This window comes from Fukomys damarensis, unplaced genomic scaffold (genome assembly GCF_012274545.1).
Source record: "Fukomys damarensis isolate Sample0158 unplaced genomic scaffold, DMR_v1.0_HiC HiC_scaffold_16, whole genome shotgun sequence".
In the NCBI taxonomy this organism is placed as follows: domain Eukaryota; kingdom Metazoa; phylum Chordata; class Mammalia; order Rodentia; family Bathyergidae; genus Fukomys; species Fukomys damarensis.
In genome coordinates, this window is record NW_022900928.1 from 535,174 (window position 1) to 536,158 (window position 985).

General features: G+C 51.8%; 1 protein-coding gene across 1 annotated transcript in view; it reads left to right on the forward strand.

The window, feature by feature from the left end:
• Taldo1 (transaldolase 1) overlaps positions 1-985 on the forward strand; it is an 8,075-nt gene that overhangs the window by 687 nt on the left and 6,403 nt on the right. Inside the window, exon 2 of the mRNA XM_010640453.1 lies at positions 6-96. Within this exon, the coding sequence (XP_010638755.1) occupies positions 6-96 (91 nt within the window). The remainder of the gene's footprint in view (positions 1-5; positions 97-985) is intronic.

Here is a 985-nt window from a genome sequence, read left to right on the forward strand (position 1 = left end):
CTCAGGGCCTGACGAGTAGTCGGAAGGCGTCCGAAGTCCAGAGCGGTTTTGCAGCTGCGGGCTGGGGAGCCGAGCAGGAATTGGCGCTGACTTCAGGTGGCCCGGGCGCGGCGCAGGCCCAGCTGCGGGCAGGGCGGGAACGGGGCACCTCACACCTGCCTTCTAGCCTGTTGCACGTGCCCTCCTGCGTGGACACTTGCTGGCCCCACATCCTTCCCAGTTGCTGTGGGTGGGGCGGGGGTCAGACCAAGGGTCATCTGCCAGAATGCAGATTTTTCTGGGCTAGTAGAAAACTTGGAAGACAGAAGTGTAAAGGAGTGTACTGTTAGTCCTTAACTGTCTGGCCTACGATGCAGTAAGACTTTCAGGAAAAATATGGAATGGTTACAGATGTAAATGCCCAATGCAAGAGTGCTTCCTCTTTTCTGCTTTCTCATGGTGACTTGAGAAACTGGCTTTAATTCCTCTTGGTAACTGAGTAAGTGCATTGTTTATCTGGAAGAGCCGTGGGGTGAGATTAGGCATATCTGGCTGCCTAAATATAAAGGATGGAGTCAGAGATCGGCTTGAGGTTTAGCAGTGTGCACCGAACCCGTCCAAAGGAAAGCTCCAGAGAGAGGGCTTCTGGAGCTCCTGACGGAGAGCAGTGAGGTCCTTCTGGCCTGCTGGTGTGGCCCATGTCTCTGGAAAACACCTTGTATGAAGGAAGTGCCTGGAGGTGCTCCTGGCTCTGCTCTGCAGCTCTTTCCCCTCAGAGTAGTGTTTGCTTAGTGGCCAGAGCCTTGTCTGCATTTTGTGGGCTTTGCTGGTTTCCCACAGGCACAGCCAAATCACTTTCTGGCAGCTCGGGACCCACAGCTGGATTTTCCTAAGGCCATTATCCAAGGCTGGACCTGGAATGCTGAGTGTTTCCTTGAGAAGGCTCTTAGATCAATTTCCTGCTTTCTAAAATTGATTTTTTTTTTTTTTTTTTTTTTTTTTTTTT